General features: G+C 34.4%; 1 protein-coding gene across 2 annotated transcripts; it reads left to right on the top strand.

Annotated features, from left to right (window-relative positions):
* Positions 1–10225: 10225 nt before the first annotated feature.
* On the top strand, positions 10226–14811 carry LOC110930629 (probable arabinosyltransferase ARAD1). Of its 2 annotated transcripts, XM_022173974.2 has the most exons (10): positions 10226–10826; positions 11069–11242; positions 11806–11963; positions 12051–12198; positions 12528–12643; positions 12881–13019; positions 13171–13281; positions 13430–13498; positions 14345–14474; positions 14565–14811. In XM_022173974.2, the coding sequence occupies exons 1-9, from the start codon at positions 10335–10337 to the stop codon at positions 14471–14473; spliced, it is 1536 nt and encodes a 511-aa protein (XP_022029666.1). In that variant the 5' UTR covers positions 10226–10334; the 3' UTR covers position 14474; positions 14565–14811. The 2 variants fall into 2 exon arrangements, with proteins under 2 accessions (XP_022029666.1, XP_022029665.1); XM_022173973.2 differs by having other exon boundaries at positions 14345–14811.
* The last annotated feature ends 243 nt before the right edge of the window (positions 14812–15054 follow it).

The raw sequence follows: 15054 nt of genomic DNA, 5'->3' as shown, positions 1-15054 counted from the left end.
TATGCAACCCGATACTGGAAACAAAACAGTTCTAAAACAAATACTGAGGCGGACACCGGACAAATGCTAACAGAGACTGAAATCCTGGCACTGAAACAAATACTTTTATAACTTGAATCCCAAACCTTATACTGAACAGATAACAGATACTGAATCTGATGCATATAAACATATCAAACATATCATAACAGAGACAGGACATACGTGACAACATATAACAGTAAAACAAGTCACGTAATATAGAAGCACCCACGAGCCTAAACTGAGGCATACATGGCTATAGTCCATGCGCCGAGATGGTGCGTGTAGGCGTACACCCATTATTCCATCTCAACAGGAGTCAGGAGTCAGAGCTAAGATCGATCTATTCGCCTTTAGAGGCCAGATGCTACACAAGCACAAACTAGAGACGCCGTGAACTTTAGTTACGCACCGTCACGATGAGTGCCATGTCGTTGACGCCCCAACGACAAGTAACTTATAATTGCTCGGGTGACAGAGTACAAAGCGTATGAGAAATAAATGTATATATTGACATAACTCTAAAGGGAACATGCAATAACGAACACAAATTCTAAGGTCTATTGCACGCTACAATAAATACTAATCATATAACAATACGAACCGAAACATCTAACGAAAACATCCGTACTACAAAGTAATGGATATGAATATGATGACAAGGACAAGAATCTATACCAACGAGTAACGAAAATTAAAAGTATACTACGATGAAAAAAAAAACAGAATCCTATTTTTCTATTAGTTTGCACTTTCACAAATTCCAGTTTTAGAACCAGATTTCCTTTGATGTTAGGTTTCTATTAGTTTTTCTATTAAAGAACTGAACTATAGTTTATCATGCCATATTTTTATATGTAGTCCAGTTATATTATATTCAAATTATAGTTTAACATGATGCAGATTATATTCAAATTACAGTTTTATTATATTCAAATTATAGTTTTATTATATTCAAATCCAGTTTCTATAGTTTGATTTTCAATGCAGTCCAGTTTTATTATATTCAAATTATTAGGGTTATATATAAAACTTGTAGCATGTCATATTTTTCAAATATAAATTCTTGAATTATCATATTTATCATGTTGTTTATCATGCTTGTATTGTATCTAAAGTTATTGTGTTATCATTCAGGATGAATAGGGTTAATGCAATATCAGACATGATTCAAAATGAGGATTTTAACTCGATGTCTCGGATTGCTATTGCAAACAATGAAGATGTCACACCCTGACTTTTGCGGAAGCGTATGATGTGTGACTGGTTTAATATCATTGCATTCAATCATAATAAACAACTACATGATTAAAACGATGTTCATCCATTCATAAAATTTGAGTATTACAACACTGGTTATTTAAGTTTTAAAACACAACCTTCGACTAGGTCACAAACCAACAAAAGTGGATGACATCTAAACTTGAAATTTACTTCTAGAAACAACACCTGCGCCCAAGATCCAACCTGTTACCTGAAATACATGTAATTTTGAAAAACATCAACAAAAGTTGAGCGAGCTCATGCGTTTTGTGTGAGTGCTAGCAATCTTGTAAACCTTTGAGAGACTCCTTTGAAAAACAGGTATGAAAAGCATTTATGAACATATCAAATAAATGTTTTACAAGGATATTAAGGCATGTGAGGACATAGGGAGCACTCGTAATGAGTAGGCTTATACCCTTATCGATTTCCCTCGACTATGTCAATTTACCTTGACTATGTCGATTTACCTCGACTATGTCGATTTACCTCGACTATGTCGATTTCCCTCGACTGGGACACCGAAGCACTCAAGTGATCACATGAGGACCATGAGTGGGGCTCGGCCGTACCCGTTAGATCTAACCTCCGTCCCTAATTAAGTATTAATGGCATTTCAATATTTAGTCTATGCTCACATGATCTAGTATTTCATTTCATAGGCAATTCATACCGTTTAAGTATTCGTAACCTGTATTCCACCCCAGAGAGTTATAAAACCAAAAACAGTTAAGAGAAAAGGGGGAGCATGAACTCACTGTTTTGTGTCTTCGATACTCGTAACTCAAATCTCCTTAGCGAACACGACTCCCTAAAATGTACTAGGGTCTATTAGACAAATGGGTCGTGCCTTGCCTTAGTATTTACGTTTTTGAGTTACGTTTCTTTTATGTCTTCAATGATACTCCAAGTTATAATTACTTGTTAAAATAATAATTATTTTAACTTTAAATTATATTCAATTTTTGGAATAATTGTTAAACAATATTTTCGTGACAATACTTCTCAAGTATTTATTTTCGTATTTTCTTCCCAAGGATGGGAGTATTTCATACATGTGTATTTGTATTCTCGTATTTGTAGTTTCCAAAATAATATATTTTCAAGTTTTACTTTAGAAAATATATTTAAACTTGTTTTGTCCCAAAAATAATGTATTTCAAGAAAATATACGTTTTTCCCAACAACCATATATCTTCTAAATATTCTAAGAAAATATATTTTTACTTCCAAAAATAATATATTTTCTCCTTATCGAAAATATGATATACTTTGTAATAATAACGAAAATCATATTTTCACTACTTGTGTCCAAAATAATATTTACCAAAAACATATTTATAACAGTATTTTCTGGAATATTTTGTAAGTTACGTTCTTGCGTTTGATTTCACAATATTAAGTGTGTAACTTATATTTATTCCTTGTGATTTTTGGTAATATTTTTGGATTGTAAATTCATTATTTTACCATAAAATAATATAACTATTTCACAAAGTATACAAATAATCACACACAATGTGTAAATATATATTCTAAATACATATTTATCCATTTTGATTTATAAAAACCAACCTCCAATACTTGTATTTTTGTAACAAAATCTATGGCAAAGTTTGTATTGAAAAAAACCATAGTTAAAACTCACTTGTAAATACTTGTTTAGAGAATATTTTTCTAAGTGTTTGTATTTTTAGAAAATTTTACCATAGTTTCCCCTAAAAATGGAGGTGTCCATGCTATTAAAGCGTATCATTTTCTTTTCAACAATCATCACAAACAACCAACAATCAATCCGTAAACAACTTACACTTACCAAGTGCAAAAACTATTCAATTTACATAACAACATGAACTTGATCTTTCACGAAAACTTGTAGTAACTTGGTAATGTTTTTAGTAGGTCTAGTTATTCTTTAAAGTGTGTTTATTTCTTTAAAAATCTCATTCTTAAAGAATTTAGGTGTTTATAACTTGTAAACATATTTTACAAAAACGTTTCTTTGTGAGATCTTGTTTCATAAGTGTTTATACACTTGCTTTACCACTAAAAATAGTGTATATTTAAGTAAAAACCAAGATCTTCTAAAAATCACATTTTAAACTTGGTTCTTTTGGAAAACCATTCATAAGATTACTAGCTTACTTTGTTTATTATTTTCAAGAAATCATCTTTTTTATTCAAGTTCATGCTTATATATGAGGATGATCTTCTTGTGTTAACACATATTCATCCTCTAACTTGCTAGATCATGTGTTTAATCACAATCTAGCAAGCTCCTTATGATGATCAACATCATAATCTCAAGTAAACCACAAGCAAGTATCATACATATACTAAACAACACTATTTCATCAAGATTTTATCATACATAAGCTTATGTTCAAGATTCATGAATATGTCTTTTAATGTTCTTGTGATTTACAACGTAATATATCTTTTAACCAATCAAAATTAAAGGTTATGAGAGTCTTACTACTAGCTCTAAGCTAGGGAAGAACACTTGAAGATGGTGATGACAAAAGTGATGGATAAAAGCAATCGGGAGAGGTCCTTCAAGATCCGAGACCACCAAGCTTCTTTAATGACCTTCTTACACCTTGAATGCACTTGGGAATAGATGAATGAAGTTGGATGATGATGGTGGTGGTGGTGGGGGTACACGGCCGAGATGAAGAAGGAGAGGGAGAGAGGTGAAGTGGTGATGATCATGAAAGCTCTACTCCTTCTTATAACCACTTAGTGGTTTTGTCCAATGGTCCTTATGTTTCTAGAAGTACCAACATAATCTTCCACTAAATCAAGCAAGATCAAGTGTGATCTTATGGAAATTAAGGAGATCACAAGTGGGGGCCACATGTGACCGTCCCAAAAGGGGGGGGGGTATCTAGTTGGGTTTCAAATGTTAGTTAAGTGTCTAGGTTAGATTTCAAGTGTAAAGTTTAGTATTTATGTGTATATTATGTTCTATAGTATGTTAGGGTGTTCGGGGATCATAACTAGCTCAAAAATAATAAAACAATGCTTTTAGCAATATTTTGGTGTTCCGGATAATGTCTGGTTGTTCGGGTAGATACCGGTTCGTTAAAGTGTCAAGTTATTCTGTTTAGTGTTCTTTAAGTACCCTTTTGTGACACTTTTAATTCCTGACACTTAGGAAAGCATACAGGACCATTTTGCCATATTTTTGCACATTACTAGCTTGTTAAAAAGCTGAATTTTTGCTGAAATATGCAGAATTCTGTATTTGTAGTAGGTTTTAGGCACTTTCCAGCACTTAAACTGTCACCTAGTAACGCAATTTTATGGTCCTTACTTCTCTACACACTATACTAGTGTAACACGTAGATTCTGGCTCATATTGGGCCTCAAAACACAGTCTGTCTATGTACTGAACTTCGTCAGCATTTTTAGTTTGTCTGATAATGGTGCCAATTCTGTTTTGTGCATTATTAGAACTAGATCGTGTTGCATGTAGCAACGATAAAAGTCTTGCAACATGAAATGCCATTGTATGTATATAACAGTAATCAGAAATTTATTTGTCTTGTAAACTAGATCATGCACAGTTATTAAAGCACAGATTACTGTTCAGTTAGTGTATGGAATGTACGGAAAAGTGACAGTTGTCACAGAAGATGTGGAAGAAGTGTTAGAAGAAGAGCCTGTAGACTGCATTGAAAGTGAAACGGATGATGAGTTAGAAGATGGAATTGGAGATGAAACTCAAATAGATGGAGATGGAACTTCATATGGTAATGTTCAAGTACCTTCAACATATACCAATTTAGAGGAAACTAATATAACAATTGATGACAATTGGATGACACCACATTCTAATAGTAAAAATGATTTTATGCGTGAGTTGGGAATTGATTCTTTCAATGACAAGGAAGAATTTGTTAGAGCTGTCAAGCTCTGCAATATCAAAACACACAAACATTTTGAGGTTGTTGAATCACGTCCATACATTTGGTCTATCAAATGTAAGTTACATAAATAAGGATGTAAATGGAAACTTCATGCATGTAAACGTAAACGTAGTGGATGTTTTGACATCACAAAGTATACTGGTCCATATACTTGTTTGCATTCTAAGATTACCCAAGACCATCCAAACCTAGATGCAAGTTGATCGCCCTAGAAGTACAACACCTTATAAAAGAGCAACCTTCTATTAGCATTAGTGCTTTGAGAGCCGAAGTAATTGATAAGTTGGGCTATACTCCATACAAGAAGGTTTGGTTAGGAAAACAAAAGGCAATTGAACATGTCTTTGGGGATTGGGATGAATCTTATATTATCTTACCTAAGTTTATGGAGGCACTTAAAAAGTTCAATCCAGGGACCATAGTTGAATGGTGTGTTTTGAGACGGACTGGTGTAGAGCAGGTTGAATTTAGACGTGTGTTTTGGACATTTAATCCTTCTATCCTTGGATTTAAGCATTGTCGGACAATGATTAGCATTGATGCCACACATTTGTATGGCAAGTATAAAGGTAAGTTGATCATTGCAATGGGAGTTGGTGGTAATAATCAGATATTGCCACTTGCATTTGCTATTGTTGAAAATGAATATTATGCTAGTTGGAGTTGGTTTCTTTCTCATGTTAAGAAACATGTGGTGAAAGATACTAAAGGGATATGTCTAATTTCTGATCATCTGCTGGAATTCTAAAGGCAGTTAATGAACAAGGATCTCCTTGGCCACATGGTTTTCGCAGGTATTATTTATAAAATTCATATTGATTTTGTTTTCTTTTTATGTCAATAACATTCATCATTTTGTCATAGGTATTGCTTAAGGCATTTTATCAACAACTTTAATGATAAGTTTCGCAACTCTCAATTGAAAGCCAACTCTATTATGGAGGAAATTGGAAAAATAAACCGAAAAGCTTGCCAATGGCTTGAGCAACATGCATTTGACAAATGGACGCTTGCACATGATGGTGGAAAGCGTTATGAGCTACTCACAACAAATTTGTCAGAGATTTTTAATAGTGTACTTAAAGGTGCTCGTTTCTTACCATTACATCATGTGTTCAACTTACATTTTATAGACTAGTACACTATTTTGATGTGAGACGTCCCATGGGATCTAATGCTCAAGCTAATGGAGATGTGTACACTTCCCATATTTTGGCCAAACAAGCAGCTTCAATGTCAAAAGCTGGTGCACATTCTTTGAGGTCTTTTAACCGCCAGAAAGGTATATTTGAGGTGATAACTCAAAGGGGAAAAAATGTGCAAGTAGTTGATTTGGATAAAAAAAACTTGCACGTGTGGTAAGTGGTTGATATATAAGTATCCTTATTCTCATGTTTTGAGTGCATGCGCCAAACTTTCTTTGAACAATTGGCAATATGTTGATAAATATTACTCAATTCTTGATTATTGTGCTACTTGGTCATCTGAGTTTAGTCCACTTCCTCATGAAGCATATTGGCCTAACTCATCATCTATTAGAGAGTTACTTCCCAATTCGGAGCTAAAACAGGATAAAAAGGGCCGCCCTTGCTCAACAAGACTACAGAATGGAATGGACATTAAAGAAAGGAAAAAGGTGAACCTTTGTGGAATTTGTAAACAACGTGGTCATAGTCGAGCAACGTGCCCTCGAAGCCTAGAAGAATGGACGCCTAAACATGTCGAGTCTTTTTGACATTTTAATTTGTATTTGATATTGATATTATGAACGAAATGACTTTATTTGGTATTTTATTTGTATTTGATTGGTTGAAAAGACAATTATTTTAATTTTGTGGTTGAGATTATTGGAAAGTTATTGTTTTGTAATATTTTTTGCAGATTTTTTTAATTTTGTAGAATTATCGTAGAATTTTTAATATATTTTTGCAGATTTTTTGTGGATTTTTCACATATTTTTTTTTTTTGTAGAATTTTTGCAGATTTTTTTTGAATATTGCAGAATTTTTTATTTTTTTTTTACAAAAAATAATTACCCATATTTTTGCTGATTCTAATTCTGTGAGTAATCTAATTTTACTTTGGGTAGAAAAATAAAAAGAAAAGTATAAATTAGGTAAAAAAATAAAGGGATATAAAAAAGTACCCAAATAGGTAAATATTTTTCAAAGTACACAAATAGGTAAATACTTTTTGTATCTACACTAGTTTGTCTATTTTTATATTCTTAAAAGAAACTTAAATAATAGAGAGTGAATTTCAAGAATTGTCCTTTATCTTTATACTAATTTTCAAGCGATGTCCTTTATGTTTAAAATTGACGAGTTTTGTACTTTATGTTTTCAAATCATACACGTTTTGTCCTTTAGGCCTAACCCAGTTAGTTTTTTCAGTTAATTTTGGTCATGTGCTTTGCAGATGATGGCATTTTTGTAAATTCATATTCAAAAGGACTAATTGTATAGTTAATATAAATAACCAACCTTTTTTAAAAAAAAAATACTTTAAAAAAGTTTCAGTAAATAAAGTGCGCTCTCTTTCTCTCTAATACTATATGTCCATCTTTCATATTTCTCACCTGTTTCTCTCACACCACACCTCTCTCTCTCTCTCTCTCACACCACCACCATTATCCACCCCACACCACTATCGAGTACAACCACCACCCACTGCTCTCCACCTGCCAAACAACCCCCCACCCACCGCAACACTCCAATCACCACCCAGTCAAGGGTGGTGAGACGACGATTAGGGGTTTTCAGACCAAATCACAGCGGCTACAAGTAACGAGGGTGAATCCTTCAAAGTTTAGACGATTGTAGACGCAAAACCGGGCAACCGGTTACAAATGAAATGGAGAAACTTTGCCAATTTAATGTCAAAAATTGTCGTTTATGTTGATGATGGTTATTGAAAGATCAGGTTTTTAGGATACTTTCATTTTTGTCAATTACCAGTTAGGCCAATTAAAGTGAGTTATGACTATAATAATCAAGTATCATTGATTTTAAATCACTTGCAGCTTTTGGGGATACTTTTGTTTTTGTTTAATTTTAAATCACTTACAACTGCATAAATGTTTTTACTTCACTGTCGGTTTAATCAAGTATCATCGTCGGTTTCAATTTAATCAAGTATCATTGTCGGTTTAGTTGACGATGTTTAATTTTAAAGCACTTTTGTTTTTGTCAGTTACCCGTTAGGCCAATTACAACTGCATACTAATCAAGTATCATTGGTGGTTGTGGGGTTTCACAACGGTGTAGTGATGGCCGGAGGTGGTTGAGGGTGGTGGCCGGAGGTGGTTGTTAATTGTTCAGTGGTGGCTGGAGGTGGTTGACGGTGGTGGCCGGAGGAGGTGGTTGGTGGTGGCTGAGGAGAGGTAGAGATAGAGCTAGAGAGAGAGAGAGAGAGAGGGAGGGGAGGTTGTTTCTTTATATATAAATATATACATATATATTATAGAGTGGGGATCCTGCGGAAAGTGTGTCTTTCCTAGAAAGTCTAGAAAGCGATCTGGTCCATCCAGTGGGTGTGTTTAAGGGTTGAGATTAAATCAATGACAATCTTGTAATATTTGAGTTTAATTAATTGATTGTTTTAAATGAGTAGGGGCAATTTTGTCAATGACCGGATTTTAAATCAATCAAAAAAACTGTCAGGCAATCACAACTCCTATTTTCACGCGAATTTCTTTCTCTCTCTAAAACCCACATTTGGAAACCCCCAAAATCATACCATATATACCTAAAATCATGGATGAAGATAAGAGATTTTCCTTGTTCTATATACGTAAGATCAAGCTATCATTGTTCTACATGTTTTATAAAGTGATTACGGGTGTTAACACACTGACTTCAGAGTGTTAAAACATACTGACTTCAACCTCTCTGACTGGTAAAACACATCACCAAGAACATGTTGAGTGTTAAAACACACTGACTTCAGAGTGTTAAAACACATTGACTTCAACCTCTCTGACTGGTAAAACACATCACCAAGAATATGCTGATTTCAGAGTGTTAAAACACACTGACTTCAGAGTGTTAAAACACACTGACTTCAACCTCTCTTACTAGTAAATCATTAAAACACATCACCAAGAACCTGATTATATATTGACTTCAGAGTGTTAAAACACACTGACTTCAACCTCTCTGACTGGTAAAACACATCACCAAGAACATGCTGATAGTTTTCCAGATAAACACATTGACTTCCAGATTTGAATTCGAAAACAACAAAAATTCCGAAAATCATGGAATGTTAGTTAATGAAAAATAAATTCCAAAAATAAAATTAAAAAGTGAAATTACATAGTTGCCCTTTTAGTTAAAATAACTCAATGCCACATGTCTAATTCTCATTGCTTCCTAGACTTTCTAGTTAAAATACACTTTCTACCCAACTCCTACTCATATTATATATTATATTATTTTTTAAAATATTTTAATTATTAACTTATTTTTAAAGTAATTGGTAAAAAGACCAAATTGCCCTTGAGTGATCAGATTTCACAGGAAAAAATAACTGAGTTTGGCTTAAAGGACAAAACGTGTATGATTTGAAAACATAAAGTACAAAACTCGTCAATTTTAAACATAAAGAACAACGTCTGAAAATGAGTATAAAGATAAAGGACAATCCTTGAAATTCAGTCAATAAGGGTGTAATGAGTGATTAAACACTTGAGAGTGGCAAACTAAAAAATCAACCAATCAGAGTGCGTCACATCAATCAGTGAAAAGTGTTTAAACTTTGCTGAAAAGTGTTGGCAATGGTTTAGACACTTGCTGAAGTGGTAAACTTTTTTTTTTTTTTAAAAAAGGAAAAGGGTGTGATTGGTTGAGAGATTGCATGGATCCCACCCCACCACACACACTCTTTACCGCATCGACAATCCACCACCGATTTAGTAAAGTTTAAGCGGTAAACTAGTGTTGGTGGTGATGTTTACCGAGTGGTAAACTCACTTTACTAGACTTTGCCAACTCCACTCTGGATCCCCTAAGAGATGTTAAATGTTTGATTCATCTAAATGAAGTACAAGAGTGAGGAACCTACCTACCTACCAAGTAAATCACAGTCTCTGAATCACAAGATCGACTTGAACATCTGATGGGCAAAACTGCTACTGCAAGACAATACTGCTCATCTCCCTCAATGAACCCTAATTTCAAAACACCATTAACCAGATCTCCATTGCTCCTATTCATCATCTCCGTCTCCTGCCTTATTCTCCTCTTCTACACCTTCTCCTCTTCTCCCCCAAATCAACTCATTCCAAACCCTAATCCTAACCCTATCATTCACTATTCCTTCGTCAATTCACTCCAACAGTTCTTGGAAAACACTGGATCTCGTAACATTCACGACGATACTGTTGCGGTTGAAGATCAGGAGAAAGTGAGGAAGCTGGATGATCTTGTGTGGAGAACAGAGAGTGCGAGGCTGTATGAGCAAGTGTTTGTGAATTCGCCTGTTAGGGTTTACGTTTATCAGATGCCAGATAAGTTTACTTATGATATGCTCTGGTTGTTCCAGAATACGTATAGAGAAACGCTTAATCTCACATCTAATGGCAGCCCTGTTCACCGCCTTATTCAACAGGTAGGTTAAACTTGGTGATCTTAAATTACGAGTGTTTGCCATTGCTTCTTGAATGTTTAGGGTTCACTTTACAGTTGGTTATGTAACTTCAAACAGCATAAGCACTTCCAAACACTATTTATTGCAGTTTGTTTTGTTACAATTGATTGTCTGGTTTTGATTATATTTTGGCACTTTGAAAACACAATGGAAAAGATCCTGTGTGCTATCTGACAAATTGATTTATTTTATTTTTCTTGCAGCATTCAGTTGACTACTGGCTGTGGGCAGATTTGATTGCTCCGGAATCGGAAAGACTTGTGAAAAGTGTTGTACGAGTTCATCGGCAAGAGGAGGCTGACCTTTTCTATGTTCCGTTTTTCACAACGATTAGCTTCTTCTTGTTGGAGAAACAACAATGCAAGGCGCTTTACAGGGTGTGAGTGGATACCAATGTTTACTTTCTATAAAATTTCTTGTGGGCATGCATAACATGTTGGTTTATTACACCCAGTGGCGAAGCTTGACCCGAATGAGGGGGGGGGGGGGGTCGAAAACGTATACCAAAAAAATTCTATAGAACCGGGGGGTCGAAAACGTATATACCCAAAAATTTCTATACGAACACTACTGAGCGAAAAGTTCGGGGGGTCGGGCGCCCCTCCCCGCCCCTTCTATACTTCGCCACTGATTACACCAAAATGTAACTTACTTTCACTTTATTTCATTAAAATAATGTTTTTTGTACCAAAATGATAAGAATACATGTATTCAAAATGGAGGTATATTACATACATTGAAAAGGAAGTTGCATTTTGGTATAACTAACCCCATTACATATAGTTAAAAAAGTTACCCGTACACATTCATTCTTTGAATACTCATTTACATACATAATGGGACTGCAAGTTGTATTACCTAGTAAAATCAGCAATAGAATGATCCTGCAACTCTACATAAACAGTCAGTTTATTAAGACATTTTTTCTGTGTGATTTCAGGAAGCATTGAAGTGGGTTACTGATCAGCCCGCATGGAAGCGGTCTGAAGGAAGAGATCATATATTTCCAATTCATCATCCGTGGTCTTTCAAAACTGTCCGTAAGTTTGTGAAAAACGCAATATGGTTGTTACCAGATATGGACTCCACAGGAAACTGGTATCTTTTTCAATCTTAACAACTTCCAAAATGCCATTTAACCTGTGACTTTACATTTTCTATCTTTAATTATGTTAATAATTTCAGGTACAAGCCGGGCCAAGTTTCACTTGAAAAAGATTTGATACTTCCTTATGTTCCAAATCTTGATTTATGTGACGCCAAATGCTTATCAGAAAGTGCTTCAAAAAGAACTACACTGCTGTACTTTCGTGGGAGGCTTAAAAGAAACGCTGTATGTTTTTTAACAAAATTTTAAAAGGCGTTACTTTTAACAGTCTGTTTCAGTCAATGAACGAATATGACAACAATGTTATTACTGTGAATTGTCTCAGCGGATTATGTTCTCTTCGTTTATCGAGGGTAGCAGGCTGTTACAAGTAATTGGTCTTATGTTATTCGTTTATTAATATGGAATGCGGAAATATGATAATTTTAGTGTTTTAAAAGGGATGTGATATTATAAAATTTGAAGGAAGGATTGGAAGAGTATATATGAAATTGTCCATTTTTAATTGCGAAAAGGTTTACATGTGAAGTTCGAATATAATATCCTAATTTCAGGGAGGAAAAATACGTTCTAAACTTGGGGCCGAACTTGGTAATGCTGATGATGTCATCATCGAAGAGGGAAGTGCTGGAGAGGCAGGGAAAATAGCAGCACAAACCGGCATGCGCAAGTAAATTTCTATTTCTGAATCCTTTACACGATGTTTGGACTTGTGTTTTGAAACTGATAATCTGATTATTGTGACTGATTATCTATTACAACTCCAAGCAACCGAAACAGAGCCAAACACTATCTTCACAGACTCGTTTTATCTAATTTTTACTATTCATTATTACACGAATCACTTTTAAATTGCACATCACTTTCACGACCCGTTTTTTTAAGTTTGTTTTTCTTTGACAAGCAGGTCTGTGTTTTGCCTGAGTCCAGCTGGCGATACACCATCATCTGCTAGACTGTTTGATGCCATTGTTAGTGGCTGCATACCCGTTATAGTTAGTGATGAACTTGAGCTTCCTTTCGAAGGAATACTTGATTATCGTAAGGTAACATAGATTTCAAGATTAATGTAAATTAAGTGCAATCGCTTTGATAATACTATAAATTTACATTTTGATTCATCATCATTGGATCTTTAATTTGATATTGTTTTGGTCAAACATGTTACTGATGCTTCAATCCAATCATATGTTGCAGATTGCTTTATTTGTTTCTTCAAGTGATGCTGTGCAGCCAGGTTGGCTTTTGACATACCTGAGAAGCATTAAACCTACGCAGATAAGAGAAATGCAAGATAATTTAGCCAAGGTTTGTATGGTTGTGCTAGTGTCATCTTATAATTGCAAAATAGATCATTTCAGGTCATTTTTCCTTAAGAAAAACATTTTTGAACATATGTATATATGTTTCTATGTTCCTGACTCTTGATGCGTGTATATTTCTGTGTATGTGACAGTACGTTCGGCATTTCTTGTACTCCCATCCTGCTCAACCGTTGGGGCCAGAAGACTTAGTTTGGAGAATGGTGTGCCTCTCTCTCTCTCTCTCTCTCTCTCTCTCTCTCTCCCTCTCTCTCTATATATATATGTATGTGTATATATATCTCTTAGTGAGACTAGACCTGAACTTTTATACTTAGTGTTGGCAAAATGGGTGGGTCAGTGGGCGTGAAACAAGTTAAACAGGTTGGGTCGTTGGGCTTACTCGAAACATTTTTCCCAAGAAGTTTAGATTTTTGAATGAATAACTGGAGTGTCGAATATGATCACAAAATCTGTATTTATTTTATAGTACTTTTTTTTTCTGGGGAATTGGCCTGTAATAATCTCAACTAGACATCATTGGCCATTGCCAATCCCATCTTTGAATATTCCCCATGCCAGTCCCACCTTTCACTTATTTTTCCTCCACCGGTCCTCAGTTAAAAAAACTTCACGGAGTTTAGTTTTTTTTCTGTATTACAAGCACCTTCGAGGTAAGTTTTACATCAAAAGACTCGTATTCTCGTTCTGATCAAAAGCCTTAGTATGCCAGTTTGTAATTCGGAAAAAAACTTAACTCCGTTAATTTTTTTAAACTGAGGACCTGTGGAGGAAAAATAGGTGAAAGGTGAGACTGGCATATGGAATATTCAAAGGTGGGACTGGAAATGGCCAATGACGTCTAATTAGGATTATTACAGGCCAATCCCCCCCCCCCCCTTTTTTTTTTTACTTTTGAGAGGTTTTTATCCATAAAAGAATACTAGAAGACATTTTGGTGTATGAGGTAAGTTTTGAAGGTGTAAAAGGGAGCAAATTACACCTCTACTTTTATAATTCTATTCATTTGCAACTCTGATTTTTTTTTTTTTTTTGTGGCGTGCTAACAGATGGCGGGTAAATTAATAAACATCAAACTTCACACACGAAGATCACAACGGGTCGTGAAAGAGTCAAGAAGCATCTGTCTCTGTGACTGCAGGCGTCCCAACACTACTTTTCCGGTGAATCCCCGATAAGGTTGTCTAGAAATTCTTCACATTGTTGTTCCATATCTAAACGTTTGCTTTCCAATTTTATTTTGATTTTTTTTTTTTTTTCAAATCATAGATGTGTTTGTACTACAAGAGTTATAGAAATGATGATGCTGAATTTGTGGGAAATAAGAATCACATGATATATCAAAGAGGGGTGTGAGGAAGTATCATGGGACGTGCAACGCATATGCATTCCATGATTGAAAACATCACTTTCATACTTCCTTTTTATTTTTTAATAAATATTATTATAATATTATAATTATTCTAAGATTTTATGTTACACAATCCTTTCTATTAATAAAATATACGATACAATATTATTTGGATACTTAACAATTAGTTTATGGTAATTAATAAAATTCTTTGGAATTATTTATTAATTTTTTCGTATAACTCATACGAATTCTTAAGCTTTTGAGCAAAAACAAACTTGTTTATAGTTAAGTAATTAACTGGTTGATATGAAATACGCAGTTTAAAAGTTACAATTACATATACATTAATTAAATTATTGGCTATAATCGGTGAACATATATAACACGTCAAGACATAATCAATAT

This window comes from Helianthus annuus, chromosome 4 (assembly GCF_002127325.2).
Source record: "Helianthus annuus cultivar XRQ/B chromosome 4, HanXRQr2.0-SUNRISE, whole genome shotgun sequence".
Taxonomy (NCBI): Eukaryota; Viridiplantae; Streptophyta; class Magnoliopsida; order Asterales; family Asteraceae; genus Helianthus; species Helianthus annuus.
This window is presented reverse-complemented; position numbering and strand designations above follow the sequence as displayed.